Source organism: Oncorhynchus mykiss, chromosome 4 (genome assembly GCF_057628025.1).
Source record: "Oncorhynchus mykiss isolate SJ-2025 chromosome 4, ASM5762802v1, whole genome shotgun sequence".
NCBI classification, from domain to species: domain Eukaryota; kingdom Metazoa; phylum Chordata; class Actinopteri; order Salmoniformes; family Salmonidae; genus Oncorhynchus; species Oncorhynchus mykiss.
The window spans coordinates 87,980,220-88,000,880 of NC_143025.1; the positions used below are offsets into that span (position 1 = coordinate 87,980,220).

Here is a 20,661-nt window from a genome sequence, read left to right on the forward strand (position 1 = left end):
TGTAGTGGGCAGCCAGTCCCTGCTATCCCTGCTATATGTAGTGGGCAACCAGTCCCTGCTATATGTAGTGGGCAGCCAGTCCCTGCTATATGTAGTGGGCAGCCAGTCCCTGCTATATGTAGTGGGCAGCCAGTCGCTGCTATCCCTGCTATATGTAGTGGGCAGCCAGTCCCTGCTATATGTAGTGGGCAGCCAGTCGCTGCTATATGTAGTGGGCAGCCAGTCGCTGCTATATGTAGTGGGCAGCCAGTCCCTGCTATCCCTGCTATATGTAGTGGGCAGCCAGTCCCTGCTATATGTAGTGGGCAGCCAGTCCCTGCTATATGTAGTGGGCAACCAGTCCCTGCTATATGTAGTGGGCAGCCAGTCCCTGCTATATGTAGTGGGCAGCCAGTCGCTGCTATATGTAGTGGGCAGCCAGTCCCTGCTATCCCTGCTATATGTAGTGGGCAGCCAGTCCCTGCTATATGTAGTGGGCAGCCAGTCCCAGCTAAATATGTAGTGGGCAGCCAGTCCCTGCTATATGTAGTGGGCAGCCAGTCGCTGCTATCCCTGCTATATGTAGTGGGCAGCCAGTCCCTGCTATCCCTGCTATATGTAGTGGGCAGCCAGTCCCTGCTATCCCTGCTATATGTAGTGGGCAGCCAGTCCCTGCTATCCCTGCTATATGTAGTGGGCAGCCAGTCGCTGCTATCCCTGCTATATGTAGTGGGCAGCCAGTCCCTGCTATATGTAGTGGGCAGCCAGTCCCTGCTATATGTAGTGGGCAGCCAGTCGCTGCTATATGTAGTGGGCAGCCAGTCCCTGCTATCCCTGCTATATGTAGTGGGCAGCCAGTCCCTGCTATATGTAGTGGGCAGCCAGTCCCTGCTATATGTAGTGGGCAGCCAGTCCCTGCTATATGTAGTGGGCAGCCAGTCGCTGCTATCCCTGCTATATGTAGTGGGCAGCCAGTCCCTTCTATATGTAGTGGGCAGCCAGTCCCTGCTATATGTAGTGGGCAGCCAGTCCCTGCTATATGTAGTGGGCAGCCAGTCCCTGCTATATGTAGTGGGCAGCCAGTCCCTGCTATATGTAGTGGGCAGCCAGTCCCTGCTATCCCTGCTATATGTAGTGGGCAGCCAGTCCCTGCTATCCCTGCTATATGTAGTGGGCAGCCAGTCCCTGCTATCCCTGCTATATGTAGTGGGCAGCCAGTCCCTGCTATCCCTGCTATATGTAGTGGGCAGCCAGTCCCTGCTATCCCTGCTATATGTAGTGGGCAGCCAGTCCCTGCAATATGTAGTGGGCAGCCAGTCCCTGCTATATGTAGTGGGCAGCCAGTCCCTGCTATATGTAGTGGGCAGCCAGTCCCTGCTATCCCTGCTATATGTAGTGGGCAGCCAGTCCCTGCAAAATGTAGTGGGCAGCCAGTCCCTGCTATATGTAGTGGGCAGCCAGTTCCTGCTATATGTAGTGGGCACCCAGTCCCTGCTATATGTAGTGGGCAGCCAGTCGCTGCTATATGTAGTGGTCAGCCAGTCCCTGCTATCCCTGCTATATGTAGTGGGCAGCCAGTCCCTGCTATCCCTGCTATATGTAGTGGGCAGCCAGTCCCTGCTATATGTAGTGGGCAGCCAGTCCCTGCTATATGTAGTGGGCAGCCAGTCCCTGCTATATGTAGTGGGCAGCCAGTCGCTGCTATCCCTGCTATATGTAGTGGGCAGCCAGTCCCTGCTATCCCTGCTATATGTAGTGGGCAGCCAGTCCCTGCTATATGTAGTGGGCAGCCAGTCCCTGCTATATGTAGTGGGCAGCCAGTCGCTGCTATCCCTGCTATATGTAGTGGGCAGCCAGTCCCTGCTATCCCTGCTATATGTAGTGGGCAGCCAGTCCCTGCTATATGTAGTGGGCAGCCAGTCCCTGCTATATGTAGTGGGCAGCCAGTCCCTGCTATATGTAGTGGGCAGCCAGTCGCTGCTATATGTAGTGGGCAGCCAGTCCCTGCTATCCCTGCTATATGTAGTGGGCAGCCAGTCCCTGCTATATGTAGTGGGCAGCCAGTCCCTGCTATATGTAGTGGGCAGCCAGTCCCTGCTATATGTAGTGGGCAGCCAGTCGCTGCTATCCCTGCTATATGTAGTGGGCAGCCAGTCCCTGCTATCCCTGCTATATGTAGTGGGCAGCCAGTCCCTGCTATCCCTGCTATATGTAGTGGGCAGCCAGTCCCTGCTATCCCTGCTATATGTAGTGGGCAGCCAGTCGCTGCTATCCCTGCTATATGTAGTGGGCAGCCAGTCCCTGCTATATGTAGTGGGCAGCCAGTCCCTGCTATATGTAGTGGGCAGCCAGTCGCTGCTATATGTAGTGGGCAGCCAGTCCCTGCTATCCCTGCTATATGTAGTGGGCAGCCAGTCCCTGCTATATGTAGTGGGCAGCCAGTCCCTGCTATATGTAGTGGGCAGCCAGTCCCTGCTATATGTAGTGGGCAGCCAGTCGCTGCTATCCCTGCTATATGTAGTGGGCAGCCAGTCCCTGCTATCCCTGCTATATGTAGTGGGCAGCCAGTCCCTGCTATATGTAGTGGGCAGCCAGTCCCTGCTATATGTAGTGGGCAGCCAGTCCCTGCTATATGTAGTGGGCAGCCAGTCCCTGCTATATGTAGTGGGCAGCCAGTCCCTGCTATATGTAGTGGGCAGCCAGTCCCTGCTATATGTAGTGGGCAGCCAGTCCCTGCTATATGTAGTGGGCAGCCAGTCCCTGCTATATGTAGTGGGCAGCCAGTCCCTGCTATATGTAGTGGGCAGCCAGTCCCTGCTATATGTAGTGGGCAGCCAGTCCCTGCTATATGTAGTGGGCAGCCAGTCGCTGCTATATGTAGTGGGCAGCCAGTCCCTGCTATCCCTGCTATATGTAGTGGGCAGCCAGTCCCTGCTATATGTAGTGGGCAGCCAGTCCCTGCTATATGTAGTGCCGCCAGTGGTTTGATTTGATAACATGTCGTTCTTATAGCACTTTCTGTAATCCAAACAAAGACGCTGTATTTGACTTGCTTTTCCGTGCAATCACCCACCTGTCGAGAGCGATAGCGGAGAAGCTGAGCACGGTGACAGAACAGAAGAGTTTGTGGAGGAACTTCAGGGCCTTGCAGAGCAGCAGAGTGTGTAGCCACCAGCAGCAGCGAGGGCTGGCCCCTAGAGCCACGTCAAAGGGAACACACACCAGACCCGCACAGATCCCTGAGCACGCCAGGTTCTTAATGAAACGACTGGTCACCGACTTGAAGACACTGGTACAGCATGTACACCATAGAACAGTGGCATTGCCTGGGAGAGGGAGGGAGGGAGGGAGGGAGGGAGGGAGGGAGGGAGGGAGGGAGGGAGGGAGGGAGGGAGGGAGGGAGGGAGGGAGGGAGGGAGGGAGGGAGGGAGGGAGGGAAGGGGGGTAAGGGAGAGAAAGGTGGCGAGTAGGGGGTGAGGGAGGAGAGAGAGAGAGAGAGGGTTTAGACAGGATGACAGTTTGATTGTTTTACAGTATAAGGGCTTGTGAGAAAACGTAATACAGTGAAATGTTATGGTGTGTGAGTTTGTGAAGTACTTTTGAAAGACAATCAGGAACAGACAAAATTGTAGAAATGATCGATCTTGTGGCCACTCAAGCACCCCCTTCTGTCTTTTCCATTACAATCAGTTTGTGAAAACATCAGCAACCAATTTGTCAAAACAATCCATTTAAACTAGAGGGTAGAGGTAGACCTGAGTGATACCAAGAAGACAGATCAATTTAAGCAACAAAGTGTGACATGCCACTGGTATTTACACACACGCCAGAGTTTGTGATTCATCACACACACACACACACACACACACACACACACACACACACACACACACACACACACACACACACACACACACACACACACACACACACAGCACTGCCATGACATTCCATTTGTAATTTTAGCAGAGTTCCATGAGAACAGTTTTCCAAACCCTGTGATGGTGCTCAGACTGGGAACAGAACTTCACACAACCCACCCTCCTTCTGGCACCTTCCCTGCTCTCCCTCCTCTCTCCTTCTCTCCCTCATCTCTCCCTCCTCTCTCCCACCTTTCCTCCTCTCTCCCTCATTTCCTCCTCTATCCCTCCTTCCCTCTTCTCTCCCTCCTTCTGGCACCTTCCCTCCTCTCCCTCCTTTCTCCCTCTATCCCTCTCTCCCTCCTTTCCCTCCTCTCTCCCTCCTCTCTCTCCCTCCTTTCCCTCCTCTCTCCCTCATCTCTCCTTCCTCTCTCCCTCCTTCCCTCCCTCCTCTCTCTCCCTCCTCTCCCTCCCACCTCTCTCTCCCTCCCTCCCTCCTTCTTCTCTCCCTCCCTCCCTCCCCCTCCATCTCTGCCCAGTGCTAATGTCCTGACTAATGGAAGAACTCAAATCACCATGTTCATAGTTGAAGGAGCTGCTATGATAGAAAACTGTACATATAAAACAGGGGAAAATAAATTAGTCTTAGAAATGGTATTCCTGTCACGATCGTCGTAAGAAGCGGACCAAAATGCAGCGTGGTATGTGTTCATGATGATATTTTAATTAAAGAAAGCACTGAACACTGAATACAAAAACAATAAACGAATAACAACCGTGAAGCTATAATGAGAACTGTGCTGACACAAGCAACTAACACAGACAATCACCCACAACCCACAATGACAAAAACAGGCTACCTAAATATGGTTCCAACGACTAACACCTGCCTCTGATTGAGAACCATATCAGGCCCAAACACAGAAACAGACAAACTAGACATCCAACATAGAATGCCCACTCAGATCACACCATGACCAAACAAAACATAGAAACATACAAAGCAAACTATGGTCAGGGCGTGATCATTTCAGATAGTAACCTTTTCAATACAAGTCTCAATGCAATAGACTGTACATTAATATCCATCATCATTCACACTGCTGGTCTGTTACATTAATATCCTTCATCATTCACACTGCTGGTCTGTTACATTAATATCCTTCATCATTCATACTGCTGGTCTGTTACATTAATATCCTTCATCATTCACACTGCTGGTCTGTTACATTAATATCCTTCATCATTCACACTGCTGGTCTGTTCCATTAATATCCTTCATCATTCACACTGCTGGTCTGTTGTATTAATATCCTTCATCATTCACACTGCTGGTCTGATACATTAATATCCTTCATCATTCACACTGCTGGTCTGTTACATTAATATCCTTCATCATTCACACTGCTGGTCTGTTGTATTAATATCCTTCATCATTCACACTGCTGGTCTGTTACATTAATATCCTTCATCATTCACACTGCTGGTCTGTTCCATTAATATCCTTCATCATTCACACTGCTGGTCTGTTACATTAATATCCTTCATCATTCACACTGCTGGTCTGTTATATTAATATCTTTCATCATTCACACTGCTGGTCTGATACATTAATATCCTTCATCATTCACACTGCTGGTCTGTTACATTAATATCCTTCATCATTCATACTGCTGGTCTGATACATTAATATCCTTCATCATTCACACTGCTGGTCTGTTACATTAATATCCTTCATCATTCACACTGCTGGTCTGATACATTAATATCCTTCATCATTCACACTGCTGGTCTGCTACATTAATATCCTTCATCATTCACACTGCTGGTTTGTTACATTAATATCCTTCATCATTCACACTGCTGGTCTGTTACATTAATATCCTTCATCATTCACACTGCTGGTCTGTTACATTAATATCCTTCATCATTCACACTGCTGGTCTGTTACATTAATATCCTTCATCATTCACACTGCTGGTCTGATACATTAATATCCTTCATCATTCACACTGCTGGTCTGTTACATTAATATCCTTCATCATTCACACTGCTGGTCTGTTACATTAATATCCTTCATCATTCATACTGCTGGTCTGTTACATTAATATCCTTCATCATTCACACTGCTGGTCTGATACATTAATATCCTCCATCATTCACACTGCTGGTCTGATACATTAATATCCTTCATCATTCACACTGCTGGTCTGATACATTAATATCCTTCATCATTCATACTGCTGGTCTGTTACATTAATATCCTTCATCATTCACACTGCTGGTCTGTTACATTAATATCCTTCATCATTCACACTGCTGGTCTGATACATTAATATCCTCCATCATTCACACTGCTGGTCTGATACATTAATATCCTTCATCATTCACACTGCTGGTCTGATACATTAATATCCTCCATCATTCACACTGCTGGTCTGTTATATTAATATCCTTCATCATTCACACTGCTGGTCTGTTACATTAATATCCTTCATCATTCACACTGCTGGTCTGTTACATTAATATCCTTCATCATTCACACTGCTGGTCTGTTACATTAATATCCTTCATCATTCACACTGCTGGTCTGTTACATTAATATCCTTCATCATTCACACTGCTGGTCTGTTACATTAATATCCTTCATCATTCACACTGCTGGTCTGTTATATTAATATCCTTCATCATTCACACTGCTGGTCTGTTACATTAATATCCTTCATCATTCACACTGCTGGTCTGTTACATTAATATCCTTCATCATTCACACTGCTGGTCTGTTACATTAATATCCTTCATCATTCACACTGCTGGTCTGTTACATTGAGGCGCTATCCATATATGTTCTTACAGTATTTCTTAACATGTCTCTGAGAGCAGGAGAATGGGTGCCACTGAGCTGGTTAATATGAGCTGGATCTTTCTATGTATCATCCTCATGATGTCTCAATAGGCTGGGACACATGTCCGTCTAGGCACAGAGGTCATATTGGTCATATTGGTCACAGTGGCCATCTCTTCCTGGTAGCTCCTACTCAAAACTGACAAAGAATTTCAAGCCCACAATGGTATTCAATTACATATTTCTCTTCTTTAGGGTATCCTCAGATTGTTTTCTCTGCCTTAAATGCCAGTCAGTCAGTTTTCTGGTAAACTTTTGCTCAGTTCCATTAGACTGCTGCTGAAGGAGTTTGATTAGACTGCTGCTGAAGGAGTTTGATTAGACTGCTGCTGAAGGAGTTTCATTAGACTGCTGCTGAAGGAGTTTCATTAGACTGCTGCTGAAGGAGTTTGATTAGACTGCTGCTGAAGGAGTTTCATTAGACTGCTGCTGAAGGAGTTTCATTAGACTGCTGCTGAAGGAGTCTCATTAGACTGCTGCTGAAGGAGTTTGATTAGACTGCTGCTGAAGGAGTTTGATTAGACTGCTGCTGAAGGAGTTTCATTAGACTGCTGCTGAAGGAGTTTGATTAGACTGCTGCTGAAGGAGTTTGATTAGACTGCTGCTGAAGGAGTTTGATTAGACTGCTGCTGAAGGAGTTTGATTAGACTGCTGCTGAAGGAGTTTGATTAGACTGCTGCTGAAGGAGTTTCATTAGACTGCTGCTGAAGGAGTCTCATTAGACTGCTGCTGAAGGAGTTTGATTAGACTGCTGCTGAAGGAGTTTGATTAGACTGCTGCTGAAGGAGTTTCATTAGACTGCTGCTGAAGGAGTTTGATTAGACTGCTGCTGAAGGAGTTTGATTAGACTGCTGCTGAAGGAGTTTGATTAGACTGCTGCTGAAGGAGTTTCATTAGACTGCTGCTGAAGGAGTTTCATTAGACTGCTGCTGAAGGAGTTTGATTAGACTGCTGCTGAAGGAGTTTGATTAGACTGCTGCTGAAGGAGTTTCATTAGACTGCTGCTGAAGGAGTTTCATTAGACTGCTGCTGAAGGAGTTTCATTAGACTGCTGCTGAAGGAGTTTCATTAGACTGCTGCTGAAGGAGTTTGATTAGACTGCTGCTGAAGGAGTTTCATTAGACTGCTGCTGAAGGAATTTCATTAGACTGCTGCTGAAGGAGTTTCATTAGACTGCTGCTGAAGGAGTTTGATTAGACTGCTGCTGAAGGAGTTTCATTAGACTGCTGCTGAAGGAGTTTCATTAGACTGCTGCTGAAGGAGTTTCATTAGACTGCTGCTGAAGGAGTTTGATTAGACTGCTGCTGAAGGAGTTTGATTAGACTGCTGCTGAAGGAGTTTCATTAGACTGCTGCTGAAGGAGTTTCATTAGACTGCTGCTGAAGGAGTTTGATTAGACTGCTGCTGAAGGAGTTTCATTAGACTGCTGCTGAAGGAGTTTGATTAGACTGCTGCTGAAGGAGTCTCATTAGACTGCTGCTGAAGGAGTTTGATTAGACTGCTGCTGAAGGAGTTTCATTAGACTGCTGCTGAAGGAGTTTCATTAGACTGCTGCTGAAGGAGTTTGATTAGACTGCTGCTGAAGGAGTTTCATTAGACTGCTGCTGAAGGAGTTTGATTAGACTGCTGCTGAAGGAGTCTCATTAGACTGCTGCTGAAGGAGTTTGATTAGACTGCTGCTGAAGGAGTTTGATTAGACTGCTGCTGAAGGAGTTTCATTAGACTGCTGCTGAAGGAGTTTGATTAGACTGCTGCTGAAGGAGTTTGATTAGACTGCTGCTGAAGGAGTTTGATTAGACTGCTGCTGAAGGAGTTTCATTAGACTGCTGCTGAAGGAGTTTCATTAGACTGCTGCTGAAGGAGTTTGATTAGACTGCTGCTGAAGGAGTTTGATTAGACTGCTGCTGAAGGAGTTTCATTAGACTGCTGCTGAAGGAGTTTCATTAGACTGCTGCTGAAGGAGTTTCATTAGACTGCTGCTGAAGGAGTTTCATTAGACTGCTGCTGAAGGAGTTTGATTAGACTGCTGCTGAAGGAGTTTCATTAGACTGCTGCTGAAGGAATTTCATTAGACTGCTGCTGAAGGAGTTTGATTAGACTGCTGCTGAAGGAGTTTGATTAGACTGCTGCTGAAGGAGTTTCATTAGACTGCTGCTGAAGGAGTTTCATTAGACTGCTGCTGAAGGAGTTTCATTAGACTGCTGCTGAAGGAGTTTGATTAGACTGCTGCTGAAGGAGTTTGATTAGACTGCTGCTGAAGGAGTTTGATTAGACTGCTGCTGAAGGAGTTTGATTAGACTGCTGCTGAAGGAGTTTCATTAGACTGCTGCTGAAGGAGTCTCATTAGACTGCTGCTGAAGGAGTTTGATTAGACTGCTGCTGAAGGAGTTTGATTAGACTGCTGCTGAAGGAGTTTGATTAGACTGCTGCTGAAGGAGTTTGATTAGACTGCTAGTGAAGGAGTTTCATTAGACTGCTGCTGAAGGAGTTTCATTAGACTGCTGCTGAAGGAGTTTGATTAGACTGCTGCTGAAGGAGTTTGATTAGACTGCTGCTGAAGGAGTTTCATTAGACTGCTGTTGAAGGAGTTTGATTAGACTGCTGCTGAAGGAGTTTGATTAGACTGCTGCTGAAGGAGTTTGATTAGACTGCTGCTGAAGGAGTTTCATTAGACTGCTGCTGAAGGAGTTTGATTAGACTGCTGCTGAAGGAGTTTCATTAGACTGCTGCTGAAGGAGTTTCATTAGACTGCTGCTGAATTAGTTTCATTAGACTGCTGCTGAAGGAGTTTGATTAGACTGCTGCTGAAGGAGTCTCATTAGACTGCTGCTGAAGGAGTTTGATTAGACTGCTGCTGAAGGAGTTGGATTAGACTGCTGCTGAAGGAGTTTGATTAGACTGCTGCTGAAGGAGTTTGATTAGACTGCTGCTGAAGGAGTTTGATTAGACTGCTGCTGAAGGAGTTTGATTAGACTGCTGCTGAAGGAGTTTGATTAGACTGCTGCTGAAGGAGTTTGATTAGACTGCTGCTGAAGGAGTTTGATTAGACTGCTGCTGAAGGAGTTTGATTAGACTGCTGCTGAAGGAGTTTCATTAGACTGCTGCTGAAGGAGTTTCATTAGACTGCTGCTGAAGGAGTTTCATTAGACTGCTGCTGAAGGAGTTTCATTAGACTGCTGCTGAAGGAGTTTCATTAGACTGCTGCTGAAGGAGTTTGATTAGACTGCTGCTGAAGGAGTTTCATTAGACTGCTGCTGAAGGAGTTTGATTAGACTGCTGCTGAAGGAGTTTGAATAGACTGCTGCTGAATGAGTTTGATTAGACTGCTGCTGAAGGAGTTTGATTAGACTGCTGCTGAAGGAGTTTGATTAGACTGCTGCTGAAGGAGTTTGATTAGACTGCTGCTGAAGGAGTTTCATTAGACTGCTGCTGAATGAGTTTGATTAGACTGCTGCTGAAGGAGTTTGATTAGACTGCTGCTGAAGGAGTTTCATTAGACTGCTGCTGAAGGAGTTTGATTAGACTGCTGCTGAAGAGTTTGATTAGACTGCTGCTGAAGGAGTTTCATTAGACTGCTGCTGAAGGAGTTTGATTAGACTGCTGCTGAAGGAGTTTCATTAGACTGCTGCTGAAGGAGTTTCATTAGACTGCTGCTGAAGGAGTTTGATTAGACTGCTGCTGAAGGAGTTTGATTAGACTGCTGCTGAAGGAGTTTGATTAGACTGCTGCTGAAGGAGTTTGATTAGACTGCTGCTGAAGGAGTTTGATTAGACTGCTGCTGAAGGAGTTTCATTAGACTGCTGCTGAAGGAGTTTCATTAGACTGCTGCTGAATGAGTTTGATTAGACTGCTGCTGAAGGAGTTTCATTAGACTGCTGCTGAATGAGTTTCATTAGACTGCTGCTGAAGGAGTTTCATTAGACTGCTGCTGAAGGAGACTAATGTTATGTCCCAAGTGGCACCCTATTCCCTATTTAGTGCACTACTTTTGACTAGAGCCCAATGGGACTCCCTATGGACCTGGTCAAAAGTAGTACACTATATAGGAAATGGATTGCCAGTTGGGACACATCGTAAGAGCTTTCCTCTATTGCCTCCACAGTAAGTCATTTTCTTCTCCATCTCCTCTGACTCCAGACTGACCGAGCCTTTCAGACCCTCATATCACAGTTACAGTCTCCATCTCTCCCATCTCCTCTGACTCCAGACTGACCGAGCCTTTCAGACCCTCATATCACAGTTACAGTCTCCATCTCTTCCATCTCCTCTGACTCCAGACTGACCGAGCCTTTCAGACCCTCATATCACAGTTACAGTCTCCATCTCTCCCATCTCCTCTGACTCCAGACTGACCGAGCCTTTCAGACCCTCTCAAGAGTTATATTAACGTTCTTTCTTTCCTTAAACTCATCTTTCTGGAAACTTTACTATACTGCAGTCAGCCAGTCATTCAGTCAGTCAATCATTCAGTTAGCCAGTCATTCAGTTAGCCAGTCATTCAGTCAGCTAGTCAGTCATTCAGTCAGCTAGTCAGTCATTCAGTGAGCCAGCCAGTCATTCAGTGAGCCAGCCAGTCACTCAGTGAGCCAGCCAGTCATTCAGTGAGCCAGTCATTCAGTGAGCCAGTCATTCAGTCAGCCAGTCATTCAGTCAGCCAGTCATTCAGTTAGCCAGTCATTCAGTTAGCCAGTCATTCAGTCAGCTAGTCAGTCATTCAGTCAGCTAGTCAGTCATTCAGTGAGCCAGCCAGTCATTCAGTGAGCCAGCCAGTCATTCAGTGAGCCAGCCAGTCATTCAGTGAGCCAGTCATTCAGTGAGCCAGTCATTCAGTCAGCCAGTCATTCAGTGAGCCAGTCATTCAGTCAGCCAGTCATTCAGTCAGCCAGTCATTCAGCCAGCCAGTCATTCAGCCAGCCAGTCATTCAGTGAGCCAGTCATTCAGTCAGCCAGTCATTCAGTCAGCCAGTCATTCAGTGAGCCAGTCATTCAGTCAGCCAGTCATTCAGTCAGCCAGTCATTCAGTAAGCCAGTCATTCAGCCAGCCAGTCATTCAGCCAGCCAGTCATTCAGTCAGCCAGTCATTCAGTCAGCCAGTTAGTTTCTTTACTATTAAACCTATATACATTTTCAGTCAATGACGCCATGCAGCAGAAAGGACTGATACTGGACAGCCTCGTGATGGTAAGTTGGTGGTTGGAGATATCCCTCTAGTGGTGTGGGGGCTGTGCTTTGGCAAAGTGGGTGGGGTTATATCTTGCCTGTTTGGCCTTGTCAGGAGGTATTGTCAGACGGGGCTACAGTGTCTCCTGACCCTTCCTGTCTCAGCCTCCAGTATTTATGCTGCAATAGTTTGTGTCGAGGGGCTAGGGTCAGTCTGTTATATCTGGAGTACTTCTCCTGTCTTATCCGGTGTCCTGTGGGAATTTAAGTATGCTCTCTCCAATTCTCTCTTTCTCTTTCTCTCTCTCGGAGGACCTGAGCCTTAGGACCATGCCTCAGGACTACCTGGCCTGATGACTCCTTTCTGTCCCCAGTCCACCTGGTCGTGCTGCTGCTCCAGTTTCAACTGTTCTGCCTGCGGCTATGGAATCCTGACCGGTTCACCGGACGTGCTACCTGCCCCAGACCTGCTGTTTTCAACTCTCTAGAGACAGCAGGAGCGGTAGAGATACTCTGAATGATCGGCTATGAAAAGCCAGCTGACATTTACTCCTGAGGTGCTGACCTGTTGCACCCTCGACAACCACTGTGATTATTATTATCTGACCATGCTGGTCATCTATGAACATTTGAACATCTTGGCCATGTTCTGTTATAATCGCCACCCGGCACAGCCAGAAGAGGACTGGCCACCCCTCATAGCCTGGTTCCTCTCTAGGTTTCTTCCTAGGTTCTGGCCTTTCTAGGGAGTTTTTCCTAGCCACCGTGCTTCTACACCTGCATTGCTTGCTGTTTGGGGTTTTAGTCTGGGTTTAAGTTCAGCACTTTGAGATATCAGCTGATGTAAGAAGGGCTTTATAAATACATTTAATTGATGGTTGTAGTGTCTAAGTCTATTTACACAGGGTGACTGATGTGAGGTTAAAAACCCCAGTCTATCCCTACCAGGGCTAGTAGTTATCAAGAGTCTCAGAGTAGGAGTGCTGATCTAAAATCAGGTCCTTCCTGGTCATAATGATATGATTAATTGGGATCTGCGATCAGCACTCCTATATTTTCAATGTTCTCAATTCTGTTTCGCTGCTCAAGTGAAGTAACTGAGCTGGCTGTGTTTCCAAAAGAGCAAGGTGTTCTCTTTGGATGAGCTGCCAATGTGTGAAACAGGTCTGAATATACTCTACGTTCAGTTGTCTGCTGAATATACTCTACGTTCATGTTGTCTGCTGAATAAACACTGCCATGTTGTCTAGTGAATAAACACTGCCATGTTGGTTGTCTAGTGAATAAACACTGCGATGTTGGTTGTCTAGTGAATAAACACTGCCATGTTGGTTGTCTAGTGAATAAACACTGCCATGTTGTCTAGTGAATAAACACTGCCATGTTGGTTGTCTAGTGAATAAACACTGCCATGTTGGTTGTCTAGTGAATAAACACTGCCATGTTGTCTAGTGAATAAACACTGCCATGTTGGTTGTCTAGTGAATAAACACTGCCATGTTGGTTGTCTAGTGAATAAACACTGCCATGTTGTCTAGTGAATAAACACTGACATGTTGTCTAGTGAATAAACACTGCCATGTTGGTTGTCTAGTGAATAAACACTGCCATGTTGTCTAGTGAATAAACACTGCCATGTTGGTTGTCTAGTGAATAAACACTGCCATGTTGGTTGTCTAGTGAATAAACACTGCCATGTTGTCTAGTGAATAAACACTGCCATGTTGTCTAGTGAATAAACACTGCCATGTTGTCTAGTGAATAAACACTGCCATGTTGGTTGTCTAGTGAATAAACACTGCCATGTTGGTTGTCTAGTGAATAAACACTGCCATGTTGTCTAGTGAATAAACACTGCCATGTTGGTTGTCTAGTGAATAAACACTGCCATGTTGGTTGTCTAGTGAATAAACACTGCCATGTTGGTTGTCTAGTGAATAAACACTGCCATGTTGTCTAGTGAATAAACACTGCCATGTTGTCTAGTGAATAAACACTGCCATGTTGTCTAGTGAATAAACACTGCCATGTTGGTTGTCTAGTGAATAAACACTGCCATGTTGGTTGTCTAGTGAATAAACACTGCCATGTTGTCAAGTGAATAAACACTGCCATGTTGGTTGTCTAGTGAATAAACACTGCCATGTTGGTTGTCTAGTGAATAAACACTGCCATGTTGTCTAGTGAATAAACACTGCCATGTTGTCTAGTGAATAAACACTGCCATGTTGGTTGTCTAGTGAATAAACACTGCCATGTTGTCTAGTGAATAAACACTGCCATGTTGGTTGTCTAGTGAATAAACACTGCCATGTTGGTTGTCTAGTGAATAAACACTGCCATGTTGTCTAGTGAATAAACACTGCCATGTTGGTTGTCTAGTGAATAAACACTGCCATGTTGGTTGTCTAGTGAATAAACACTGCCATGTTGTCTAGTGAATAAACACTGCCATGTTGGTTGTCTAGTGAATAAACACTGCCATGTTGGTTGTCTAGTGAATAAACACTGCCATGTTGGTTGTCTAGTGAATAAACACTGCCATGTTGGTTGTCTAGTGAATAAACACTGCCATGTTGTCTAGTGAATAAACACTGCCATGTTGGTTGTCTAGTGAATAAACACTGCCATGTTGTCTAGTGAATAAACACTGCCATGTTGTCTAGTGAATAAACACTGCCATGTTGTCTAGTGAATAAACACTGCCATGTTGGTTGTCTAGTGAATAAACACTGCCATGATGTCTAGTGAATAAACACTGCCATGTTGTCTAGTGAATAAACACTGCCATGTTGTCTAGTGAATAAACACTGCCATGTTGTCTAGTGAATAAACACTGCCATGTTGGTTGTCTAGTGAATAAACACTGCCATGTTGTCTAGTGAATAAACACTGCCATGTTGTCTAGTGAATAAACACTGCCATGTTGTCTAGTGAATAAACACTGCCATGTTGTCTAGTGAATAAACACTGCCATGTTGGTTGTCTAGTGAATAAACACTGCCATGTTGGTTGTCTAGTGAATAAACACTGCCATGTTGGTTGTCTAGTGAATAAACACTGCCATGTTGGTTGTCTAGTGAATAAACACTGCCATGTTGTCTAGTGAATAAACACTGCCATGTTGGTTGTCTAGTGAATAAACACTGCCATGTTGGTTGTCTAGTGAATAAACACTGCCATGTTGGTTGTCTAGTGAATAAACACTGCCATGTTGTCTAGTGAATAAACACTGCCATGTTGGTTGTCTAGTGAATAAACACTGCCATGTTGTCTAGTGAATAAACACTGCCATGATGTCTAGTGAATAAACACTGCCATGATGTCTAGTGAATAAACACTGCCATGATGGTTGTCTAGTGAATAAACACTGCCATGTTGGTTGTCTAGTGAATAAACACTGCCATGTTGGTTGTCTAGTGAATAAACACTGCCATGTTGGTTGTCTAGTGAATAAACACTGCCATGTTGTCTAGTGAATAAACACTGCCATGTTGGTTGTCTAGTGAATAAACACTGCCATGTTGTCTAGTGAATAAACACTGCCATGTTGTCTAGTGAATAAACACTGCCATGTTGGTTGTCTAGTGAATAAACACTGCCATGTTGTCTAGTGAATAAACACTGCCATGTTGTCTAGTGAATAAACACTGCCATGTTGTCTAGTGAATAAACACTGCCATGTTGGTTGTCTAGTGAATAAACACTGCCATGTTGGTTGTCTAGTGAATAAACACTGCCATGTTGTCTAGTGAATAAACACTGCCATGTTGTCTAGTGAATAAACACTGCCATGTTGGTTGTCTAGTGAATAAACACTGCCATGTTGGTTGTCTAGTGAATAAACACTGCCATGTTGTCTAGTGAATAAACACTGCCATGATGGTTGTCTAGTGAATAAACACTGCCATGTTGGTTGTCTAGTGAATAAACACTGCCATGTTGTCTAGTGAATAAACACTGCCATGTTGTCTAGTGAATAAACACTGCCATGTTGGTTGTCTAGTGAATAAACACTGCCATGTTGTCTAGTGAATAAACACTGCCATGTTGTCTAGTGAATAAACACTGCCATGTTGTCTAGTGAATAAACACTGCCATGTTGGTTGTCTAGTGAATAAACACTGCCATGTTGTCTAGTGAATAAACACTGCCATGTTGTCTAGTGAATAAACACTGCCATGTTGTCTAGTGAATAAACACTGCCATGTTGTCTAGTGAATAAACACTGCCATGTTGTCTAGTGAATAAACACTGACATGTTGGTTGTCTAGTGAATAAACACTGCCATGTTGTCTAGTGAATAAACACTGCCATGTTGTCTAGTGAATAAACACTGCCATGTTGTCTAGTGAATAAACACTGCCATGTTGGTTGTCTAGTGAATAAACACTGCCATGTTGTCTAGTGAATAAACACTGCCATGTTGTCTAGTGAATAAACACTGCCATGATGTCTAGTGAATAAACACTGCCATGTTGTCTAGTGAATAAACACTGCCATGTTGTCTAGTGAATAAACACTGACATGTTGTCTAGTGAATAAACACTGACATGTTGGTTGTCTAGTGAATAAACACTGCCATGTTGGTTGTCTAGTGAATAAACACTGCCATGTTGTCTAGTGAATAAACACTGCCATGTTGGTTGTCTAGTGAATAAACACTGCCATGTTGGTTGTCTAGTGAATAAACACTGCCATGTTGTCTAGTGAATAAACACTGCCATGTTGTCTAGTGAATAAACACTGCCATGTTGTCTAGTGAATAAACACTGCCATGTTGTCTAGTGAATAAACACTGCCATGTTGTCTAGTGAATAAACACTGCCATGTTGGTTGTCTAGTGAATAAACACTGCCATGTTGGTTGTCTAGTGAATAAACACTGCCATGATGTCTAGTGAATAAACACTGCCATGTTGTCTAGTGAATAAACACTGCCATGTTGTCTAGTGAATAAACACTGCCATGTTGGTTGTCTAGTGAATAAACACTGCCATGTTGTCTAGTGAATAAACACTGCCATGTTGGTTGTCTAGTGAATAAACACTGCCATGTTGGTTGTCTAGTGAATAAACACTGCCATGTTGTCTAGTGAATAAACACTGCCATGTTGTCTAGTGAATAAACACTGCCATGTTGTCTAGTGAATAAACACTGCCATGTTGGTTGTCTAGTGAATAAACACTGCCATGTTGTCTAGTGAATAAACACTGCCATGTTGTCTAGTGAATAAACACTGCCATGTTGTCTAGTGAATAAACACTGCCATGTTGTCTAGTGAATAAACACTGCCATGTTGTCTAGTGAATAAACACTGACATGTTGTCTAGTGAATAAACACTGCCATGTTGGTTGTCTAGTGAATAAACACTGCCATGTTGGTTGTCTAGTGAATAAACACTGCCATGTTGTCTAGTGAATAAACACTGCCATGATGTCTAGTGAATAAACACTGCCATGTTGTCTAGTGAATAAACACTGCCATGTTGTCTAGTGAATAAACACTGCCATGTTGTCTAGTGAATAAACACTGCCATGTTGGTTGTCTAGTGAATAAACACTGCCATGTTGTCTAGTGAATAAACACTGCCATGTTGTCTAGTGAATAAACACTGCCATGTTGGTTGTCTAGTGAATAAACACTGCCATGTTGTCTAGTGAATAAACACTGACATGTTGTCTAGTGAATAAACACTGCCATGTTGGTTGTCTAGTGAATAAACATTGCCATGTTGGTTGTCTAGTGAATAAACACTGCCATGTTGGTTGTCTAGTGAATAAACATTGCCATGTTGGTTGTCTAGTGAATAAACACTGCCATGATGTCTAGTGAATAAACACTGCCATGTTGTCTAGTGAATAAACATTGCCATGTTGTCTAGTGAATAAACACTGCCATGTTGGTTGTCTAGTGAATAAACACTGCCATGTTGGTTGTCTAGTGAATAAACACTGCCATGTTGGTTGTCTAGTGAATAAACACTGCCATGTTGTCTAGTGAATAAACACTGCCATGTTGGTTGTCTAGTGAATAAACACTGCCATGTTGTCTAGTGAATAAACATTGCCATGTTGTCTAGTGAATAAACACTGCCATGTTGGTTGTCTAGTGAATAAACACTGCCATGTTGTCTAGTGAATAAACATTGCCATGTTGTCTAGTGAATAAACACTGCCATGTTGTCTAGTGAATAAACACTGCCATGTTGGTTGTCTAGTGAATAAACACTGCCATGTTGTCTAGTGAATAAACATTGCCATGTTGTCTAGTGAATAAACACTGCCATGTTGTCTAGTGAATAAACACTGACATGTTGGTTGTCTAGTGAATAAACACTGCCATGTTGGTTGTCTAGTGAATAAACACTGCCATGATGGTTGTCTAGTGAATAAACACTGCCATGTTGGTTGTCTAGTGAATAAACACTGCCATGTTGGTTGTCTAGTGAATAAACACTACCATGTTGGTTGTCTAGTGAATAAACACTGCCATGTTGTCTAGTGAATAAACACTGCCATGATGTCTAGTGAATAAACACTGCCATGTTGTCTAGTGAATAAACACTGCCATGTTGGTTGTCTAGTGAATAAACACTGCCATGTTGGTTGTCTAGTGAATAAACACTGCCATGTTGGTTGTCTAGTGAATAAACACTGCCATGTTGTCTAGTGAATAAACACTGCCATGTTGGTTGTCTAGTGAATAAACACTGCCATGTTGGTTGTCTAGTGAATAAACACTGCCATGTTGGTTGTCTAGTGAATAAACACTGCCATGTTGTCTAGTGAATAAACACTGCCATGTTGGTTGTCTAGTGAATAAACACTGCCATGTTGGTTGTCTAGTGAATAAACACTGCCATGTTGGTTGTCTAGTGAATAAACACTGCCATGTTGTCTAGTGAATAAACACTGCCATGTTGTCTAGTGAATAAACACTGCCATGTTGTCTAGTGAATAAACACTGCCATGTTGTCTAGTGAATAAACACTGCCATGATGTCTAGTGAATAAACACTGCCATGTTGTCTAGTGAATAAACACTGTCATGATGTCTAGTGAATAAACACCTCCATGTTGTCTAGTGAATAAACACTGACATGTTGGTTGTCTAGTGAATAAACACTGCCATGTTGTCTAGTGAATAAACACTGCCATGTTGTCTAGTGAATAAACACTGCCATGTTGGTTGTCTAGTGAATAAACACTGCCATGTTGGTTGTCTAGTGAATAAACACTGCCATGTTGGTTGTCTAGTGAATAAACACTGCCATGTTGTCTAGTGAATAAACACTGCCATGTTGGTTGTCTAGTGAATAAACACTGCCATGTTGTCTAGTGAATAAACACTGACATGTTGTCTAGTGAATAAACACTGCCATGTTGGTTGTCTAGTGAATAAACACTGCCATGTTGGTTGTCTAGTGAATAAACACTGCCATGTTGGTTGTCTAGTGAATAAACACTGCCATGTTGGTTGTCTAGTGAATAAACACTGCCATGATGTCTAGTGAATAAACACTGCCATGTTGTCTAGTGAATAAACACTGCCATGTTGTCTAGTGAATAAACACTGACATGTTGTCTAGTGAATAAACACTGACATGTTGGTTGTCTAGTGAATAAACACTGCCATGTTGGTTGTCTAGTGAATAAACACTGCCATGATGGTTGTCTAGTGAATAAACACTGCCATGTTGGTTGTCTAGTGAATAAACACTGCCATGTTGGTTGTCTAGTGAATAAACACTGCCATGTTGTCTAGTGAATAAACACTGCCATGTTGGTTGTCTAGTGAATAAACACTGCCATGTTGTCTAGTGAATAAACACTGCCATGTTGTCTAGTGAATAAACACTGCCATGATGTCTAGTGAATAAACACTGCCATGTTGGTTGTCTAGTGAATAAACACTGCCATGTTGTCTAGTGAATAAACACTGCCATGTTGGTTGTCTAGTGAATAAACACTGCCATGTTGGTTGTCTAGTGAATAAACACTGCCATGTTGTCTAGTGAATAAACACTGCCATGTTGGTTGTCTAGTGAATAAACACTGCCATGTTGTCTAGTGAATAAACACTGCCATGTTGTCTAGTGAATAAACACTGCCATGTTGTCTAGTGAATAAACACTGCCATGTTGGTTGTCTAGTGAATAAACACTGCCATGTTGGTTGTCTAGTGAATAAACACTGCCATGTTGGTTGTCTAGTGAATAAACACTGCCATGTTGGTTGTCTAGTGAATAAACACTGCCATGTTGTCTAGTAAATAAACACTGCCATGTTGTCTAGTGAATAAACACTGCCATGTTGGTTGTCTAGTGAATAAACACTGCCATGTTGTCTAGTGAATAAACACTGCCATGTTGGTTGTCTAGTGAATAAACACTGCCATGTTGTCTAGTGAATAAACACTGCCATGTTGGTTGTCTAGTGAATAAACACTGCCATGTTGGTTGTCTAGTGAATAAACACTGCCATGTTGTCTAGTGAATAAACACTGCCATGTTGGTTGTCTAGTGAATAAACACTGCCATGTTGGTTGTCTAGTGAATAAACACTGCCATGTTGTCTAGTGAATAAACACTGCCATGTTGGTTGTCTAGTGAATAAACACTGCCATGTTGTCTAGTGAATAAACACTGCCATGTTGGTTGTCTAGTGAATAAACACTGACATGTTGTCTAGTGAATAAACACTGCCATGTTGTCTAGTGAATAAACACTGCCATGTTGTCTAGTGAATAAACACTG

The 20,661-nt window shown here is 43.9% G+C and overlaps 1 protein-coding gene across 1 annotated transcript in view; it reads right to left on the reverse strand.

Moving 5' to 3' along the window:
* Positions 1-20,661, reverse strand: part of LOC110521102 (putative G protein-coupled receptor 176) — a 40,198-nt gene that overhangs the window by 11,325 nt on the left and 8,212 nt on the right. Inside the window, exon 2 of the mRNA XM_090233227.1 lies at positions 3,053-3,305. Coding sequence (XP_090089353.1) covers positions 3,053-3,305 — 253 coding nt within the window. The remainder of the gene's footprint in view (positions 1-3,052; positions 3,306-20,661) is intronic.